The following is a 7500-nucleotide window of genomic DNA, read 5'->3' on the forward strand; positions in this document are numbered from 1 at the left end:
ACACATATGCACGCACTCATGCACATACACACACATATGCACGCACACATGCACATACAGTACACACACACATGACTCCATAGTTGAGCCGCCCTTTACGTTAGTAAACAAAGCCAGCTGTGCGTGTGGCCAGACGGGCATCGATCCAGCGGCATCTCCACCCAGAAGGCCGACATACATCACACACACACACACACACACACACACACACACACACACACACACACACACACACACACACACACACACACACACACACACACACACACACACACACACACACACACATACACACACACACGGGGGCAATCCCGCAATCCCTCAGGGGTGTGTCTGCCAGCCTGGCTACCCCTAGAAGACCGGCCGCCTACAACCACCAACACACACACACACACACACACACACACACACACACACACACACACACACACATACACACACACACACACACACACACACACACACACACACACACACACACACATACACACACACACACACAAAAGGCATGGCGCAAACACACGCGCGCACACACACACACACACACACACACACACACACACACACACACACACACACACACACACACACACACACACACACACACACACACACACACACACACACACACACACTGAGTCCCATCTGCCTGCCATTAACCTCGGCAACTACCCATAAACTGGCTCGGAGATGTATGAAAATAAATATACATATAAGAGAAGATAAAAATACACAAATATATCATCAATATGCTGTGTGCCGGCAGCTGCTCTCGCCAAATCGACAGACCGAAGGCCACGGCCCAGGGAAAGCTCTGACTTGACTTGGGTTTGTTGTTTTTCTTTAGAGGTTTTAGGCTTTCCCCTTCTCTCCTCCTTCTCTCTCTCTCTCTCTCTCTCTCTCTCTCTCTCTCTCTCTCTCTCTCTCTCTCTCTCTCTCTCTCTCTCTCTCTCCTGCTGGCTGCTCCCTGCTGTTCTGCCTCTTTCTTGCTTTCTTTTCTCTTTTTTTATTTTATTCTGTCAGCTTTTCAGGCCCAGTAGGGAAGTATTGTGTTGTATTTTACCCCTACACCCCACACTTCTCCTCTCTCTCTCTCTCTCTCTCTCTCTCTCTCTCTCTCTCTCTCTCTCTCTCTCTCTCTCTCTCTCTCTCTCTCTCTCTCTCTCTCTCTCTCTCTCTCTCTCTCTCTCTCCCCCGCTCTCCTCTCAACCCATTCTCTCTCTGTCTTTTCAACCCATTCTTTTGAAATGGAGACAAATCTCACCGTAGTCGTTTGTTGTCAGGATCCAGTGGAACATAGATTTCAACTCCTCACTCGCTCAGGGAGACAAGAGACAAGCAGAGAAGAGTTTTTTTTTTCATTGCTCTCCTCCAGCCTGACAGAGAGAGAGAGAGAGAGAGAGAGAGAGAGAGAGAGAGAGAGAGAGAGAGAGAGAGAGAGAGAGAGAGAGAGAGAGACAGAGAGAGAGAGAGAGAGAGAGAGAGAGAGAGAGAGAGAGAGGGAGAGAGAGGGGGGGGGGAGAGGTGAGAAGAAGATGGGGAAAGGGAGAGAGAGAATAGAGAAAGTGAGAGAGGAGAGAGAGAGGAGAGAGAGAGAGAGAGAGGAGAGAGAGAAAGAGAGAGAGAGAGAGAGGAGAGAGAGAAAGAGAGAGAAAGAGAAAGAGAGAGAGTCATAAGAGAGTAGAGAGAGAGAGGGGAAGTTCAAAGCGCCAGAGAGTCAGTATGAGGGGAGGCAATGGAGTTCAGGGCAAGAAGCTTTACTCTACTGGGGCTCTTTTCACAGCCTGACATTAAACACCAAGACTGACCTTTCCCAGACTCTCTCTCTCTCTCTCTCTCTTCTCTTCCCTTTCTTTTTCTCTCTGTCTCTCTGTCGCTCTCTCTCTCTCTTACTTCATATTTTGCTTTCTGTCATTCTGTTCAACTCTGTTCCCTCTGTTCTCTCTCTCTCTCTCTCTCTCTCTCTCTCTCTCTCTCTCTCTCTCTCTCTCTCTCTTTCTCTCTCTCTCTCTCTCTTTATTTCTCTCTCATTTGCTCCCCTCTCTCTCTCTCCGTCATGCTATTACTCTGTGTTCTGCCACCCCATCTCTCGCTTCCTCTGTATTCTTCATATTTTGCTCTCCGTCGTTCTGTTCCACTATGTTCCCTAGCTCTGTTCCTTCCCTTACTCCTTCTCTCTGTTTCTCTCTCTGTTTCTCTCTCTGTTTCTCTCTCTGTTTTTCTCTCTGTTTCTCCCTCTTTCTCTATGTGTTCCCTCTGTTCCTTCTCTCTCTCTATCTTTATCTCTCTGTTCCCTCCTCTGTGTGTCCCCCCCCCTTTCTCTTAAATTCTCTTTTTCTTTCTTCTTTCTCTCTTGCCCAGTTTTTCTTTCTGAAAGAGTCTTTCTCTTTCCCACTCTCAGTGTGTTCATCTCTTTTCGCCTTTCTCTCTCTCTCTCTCTCTCTCAGACTATTTTTTTCTCTCTGGGGTTATTTGTGGCTGTTTGGTCAGGGGGATCAGATTGGGTTGTCTGATGGTATTGCTTCAGACAGATAGCAGACGGTAAAGATTTGGCAGGACACCGAGTCAGTTGGTTTCACACACTCTTTTTATTTTTTTGTTTTCATATTTTTTCTCTCTTTTTCTTTTTTTAATGGGTCTTTCGGTTCATCCCGTGCTAACCCACAGTCAAAGCCTGCCTGCCTGGCTCGCTGACTCAGACCATGACCCTGACTATTTTCACTTCCTGCAAAAACAGACTCTCTCTATTCTATTGCAAGGGGTTCCCAACTGTTTGCAACCTGGGGCCCATTTTCAATTCTCACAAATGTTTGTGACCCACCACCTCTGACCCAATAAACCATACAACTTAAATAAATAATCAACGGCGACACACACACACACACATTAATATGACACACAATATTACACACTTTTATTTTGCTGTGGATTGAACTTTGAACTTTGAAGGCTATTGGTTCTGCCCTACATTTCTGTTAGGCGATTGGTTACTAAAAATGAGTAAGGGGAATTGACTGAGGGGTTATCAAGAGCCACAGGAGGATGAGTGACCTGCACTGTTATGCTGTGCAGTACTGTATTGGCCTAATATTTAAGGGCATGGACTTAAAACCAGAGGGTTGCAGGTTCGAATCCCACCGAATTCAAATTCCACTCAGTATCACACACTCCACGGCTGAGGTGCCCTTGAGCAAGTCCCCTAACCCCTGTACAGCTCGAGGGACTGTAAGCAATATGCTGAAATATCTGTAAGTCGCTTTGGATAAAAGCGTCAGCTAAGTGTAGTGTCATGTAATGTAGTGTAATGTAGTGTAATGTTAGCCTGGTAAACTAGCGCCACCCGCTGGACACCAACATTTTTCAGTTGCGAGTGGGTCTGGCCTCTGATCTCATAACGTTTTGAACACTGTGCCCCGAGTCTGGCAATACCAATCACAACGCAGTGATTTGTTTTGAATCAAAGCGGGCGGGGTTTTGAGGGAGGGCACCGTTGGGAAAGCACATCAACGGCAAAGATCACCGATTGGTCAGAGTGCCGGCACGGTTTGAAAAAACAACTGGTTGTTCTCATCAACAATCTTCGGAGGCATCGGCGCCAGACTAAATTACTCCGGACTCACATTTAAGCTGGTTTATCAGGCTAGTATAATGTAGTGTAATGTAGTGTAATGTATTACAACACTGAAAATGAACACTGTTTCTGCCCCTGGCCCGAATGACCACTGTGACAGTAACAACAGCATGGCCTGACCTGACTGGATTGGAGTAATCTTCTCTAATCATCAGAGGTGGAAAGAGTACAGAAAATGTGTACTCAAGTAAAAGTATCTTTACTTTGCCTAAATTCTACTCAAGTACAAGTAAAAGTACCTATCTAAAAATCCACTCAAGTTAAAGTAAAAAGTACTTCACTTAAAATGTAATTTGAGTAAAAGTACTTAGTTACTTTTAATTAGCTTTCCTCTTGAGAATGTCATGTTTATTTTTCTTGAATATCGTCCTCCATAACCTCTATCTCTTGCTTGGCACCAGCCATCATCCAATACATTGATACAAGATAGTAAAATAGTGGAAATGCTGTGTGCCATCCTGCACAATCTTTCATTTACGGCGAATTGTGGCATTATTGTGCATGGCATTTTGTCTCTCAGTCAATTTTTTTTACTCAGTACTCAGGCCAGGTTCCAGTGTAATTGAGTAAAGTACTTGGGTCAAAATGTACTCAAGTACAAGTAAAAGTATTAATTTAAAAAATTACTTAAAAAGTACAAAGTATTCATAAAAGCTACTCAAGTACAATATTGAGTAAAAGTATTTAGTTACTTTTCCACCCCTGCTAATCATGAATATATCTCAGTGTGAATGAGAGGCATTTCACACTGCATATTACATGTGTCAGAGCAAATAGGCCAATGAGAAACAAAAAGAGAAAAATTGCAGATGAGACACAGACAACACAGCCAGATAGATTAAATGTCATTTAGTGAGAAGATGAAAGAGACAGTGAGGGGTGTGTCGTGTGTGTGTGTGTGTGTGTGTGTGTGTGTGTGTGTGTGTGTGTGTGTGTGTGTGTGTGTGTGTGTGTGTGTGTGTGTGTGTGTGTGTGTGTGTGTGTGTGTGTGTGTGTGTGTGTGTGTGTGTGTGTCGAGTGTGTGTGTGTGTGTGCGTGTGTGGTGTGTGTGTGTGTGTGCGCGTGTGTGTGTGCATGTGTGCATGTTTGTGTCGTGTGTGTGTGTGTGTGTGTGTGTGTGTGTGCGCGTGTGTGTGTTTGCGCGTGTGTGTGCGTGTGTGTGTGTGTGTGTGCGTGTGTGTGTATGTGCGTGCGTGCGTGTGTGTGTGTGTGTGCGCATGCGTGCGTGCGTGTGTGTTTGTCTAGAATGAAAGGCCAGACTTAATTAGACATCATGACACCAACAGCTGAGGCTGTAAGATGGATGCTGAGGAGGAGGAGGAGGTCAGAAGAAAGAGGGATGAGAAGAAAAGAGAGACAGAGAGATGAGTAGGAAGGAAAAGAAAGAAAGAAAGGAGGGAGGGAGGAGAACACACTTCACCAGCCGGGTAGTGAAAGGCAAAGTCAACATACCACACAAGTCAACACACCCTGCCAATACAGACACACATGGCCACATGACAGACATGTCCACATACATACATTACATTACATTACATTACATTAGTATTTAGCAGACGCCTTTGTTCAAAGAGACTTACAAGGAGGCAGGAGGAAAAGTGATGGGGAATTGAGAATAAAAGAAACCTATTCCATATTTTTTCCACATTTATTTATTTATTTATTTACATATTCAGTAGTGTGTTGTGTGTAAGAGGAAGAGAGAGGGATAGACCATAAAGTGTGGCAGACCAAAAAGTGACAATGCACAAAAAGTGACAAGGCACACACCGTACTTTCACAGACAGACATGCATACCCATTTACGCAGGTGCAGACAGAGGAAGATGGAGGTAGTATGAAGGAGCAAGAGAGAGAGGGAGAGAGAGAGAGAGAGAGTATGCTAAGATAGAGGTATTACAAAAGGAGAGATAAAAGAGAGAGAGAGGGAGAGAGAGATAGATAGGGAGAGAGAGGGAGAGCTAGAGAGAGAGAGGGGGGGAGAGAGAGAGGGAGAGAGAGAGAGAGAGAGAGAGAGAGAGAGAGAGAGAGAGAGAGAGAGAGAGAGAGAGAGAGGAGAGAGAGAGATTCTACATCCCCGTGGCTGTTATCTGCAGGTCCTCTATCCGGCTGAATGCGTGTTAGCTCGGAGAAAGCCCCATTGTTCATCTCCCTCTCGCTGCCATGATGCTATCGCTAGCCCTGTAATACCTCTATCTTAGCCTTCTCTAGCTCTCTCCTCTTAGTGCTCTCTCTCTCTCTCTCTCTCTCTCTCTCTCTCTCTCTCCCCCTCTCTCCCTGTGTCTCTCCCTCTCTCTCTCTCTCCCTCTCTCGCCCTCTCTCTCCCTGTCTCTCTCTCTCTCTCTCTCTCTCTCTCTCTCTCTCTCTCTCTCTCTCCCTCTCTCTCTCTCCCTCTCCCTCTCTTCTCCCTGTGTCTCCCCCCCTTCTCTCTCTCTCTCTGTCTGTCTCTCCCTCTCCCTCTCCCTCTCCCTGTCTCTCTCTCTCTCTGTCTCTTATCACTCTTTTGTAATACCTCTATCTTAGCCTTCTCTAGCTCTCTCCTCTTAGTGCTCTCTCTCTCTCTCTCTCTCTCTCTCTCTCTCTCTCTCTCTCTCTCTCCCCCTCTCTCCCTGTGTCTCTCCCTCTCTCTCTCTCTCCCTCTCTCGCCCTCTCTCTCCCTGTCTCTCTCTCTCTCTCTCTCTCTCTCTCTCTCTCTCTCTCTCTCTCTCTCCCTGTATCTCTCCCTCTCCCTCTCTCTCTCCCCGTGTCTCCCCTCCCTTCTCTCTCTCTCTCTCTCTCTCTCTCTCTCTCTCTCTCTCTCTCTCTCTCTCTCTCCCTGTCTCTCCCTCTCCCTCTCTCTCTCCCTGTCTCTCCCTCTCCCTCTCTCTCTCCCTGTCTCTCTCTCTCTCTCTGTCTCTTATCACTCTTTTGTAATAGCTCTATCTTAACACACTACAGTATGTATTTCCTTCTCTCTCTGCCCAGCGTCTCCCTCTCCCTCTCCCTCTCTCTCTCTCTCTCTCTCTCTCTCTCTCTCTCTCTCTCTCTCTCTCTCTCTCTCTCTCTCTCTCTCTTATCTCTCCTTTTGTAATACCTCTATCTTAGCATACTCTCTACGCCTTCATCACTCTCCTCTCTCTCCTCTCTCCACCTCCGTATCGTCAGCCCGTGTACGTTTGCATGTTATCTGCTGATTGCAGATAGGCCTTTGATTGTGGAGGAGCTGGTATTACTCCTTGTCAGTTTCGCCAGTGTAAAAAGAAAAGAAGCGGAGAGCAAAGAAATCGAGAAAAAGGAAAGATAGAGGCAGGAACACATTTTCCACGTACAAGTCTATTTATTCCGAGTACATCTTGATGATTATAGTAACAGTAGAGAAAGCTTTATTGGCAATGGCAATGATGAAGTGGTCTTGGCAAAAGCTTAAATACAATAACAAACCTTATTCGTTTTTAAGTAGCAAACACTTATGTTGCTAAATGTGTACATTTCAATTAAATTAAGTCTGCAGGGTCAACTCACTGAAGTAAATGAAATGCATGTGTAACTTTGCCTAGCTTTCGCTGTTATTGTGCAGTGTACATTGTGTATGAGTACGTAATTGACGTTATGCCTATTCTGTTCTATTCTATTCTATTCTATTCTATTCTATTCTATTCTATTCTATTCTACTCTTTTCTATTCTATTCTATTCTTTTCTATTCTATTCTATTCTATTCTGTTCTGTTATTGCATTTTATTCCATTCTAAACTGTTCTGCACACACAGTATGCACTATAGTAGCAATAATTCTACTGTACTCTATTCTCTCCTGCAGAGTACCCGTGTATGGGCATGTTGGGCTTGGTGTCTGGCCTGATTGCGGACTCCCAGATCGCCGCCTCCTCCCAC

At 45.5% G+C, this 7500-nt stretch overlaps 1 protein-coding gene across 1 annotated transcript in view; it reads left to right on the forward strand.

The window, feature by feature from the left end:
* nrp1a (neuropilin 1a) overlaps positions 1-7500 on the forward strand; it is a 197215-nt gene that overhangs the window by 155749 nt on the left and 33966 nt on the right. Inside the window, exon 9 of the mRNA XM_063206448.1 lies at positions 7427-7500. This exon is cut by the window's right edge and continues 102 nt beyond it. Coding sequence (XP_063062518.1) covers positions 7427-7500 — 74 coding nt within the window. The remainder of the gene's footprint in view (positions 1-7426) is intronic.

This window comes from Engraulis encrasicolus, chromosome 9 (assembly GCF_034702125.1).
Source record: "Engraulis encrasicolus isolate BLACKSEA-1 chromosome 9, IST_EnEncr_1.0, whole genome shotgun sequence".
Taxonomy (NCBI): Eukaryota; Metazoa; Chordata; class Actinopteri; order Clupeiformes; family Engraulidae; genus Engraulis; species Engraulis encrasicolus.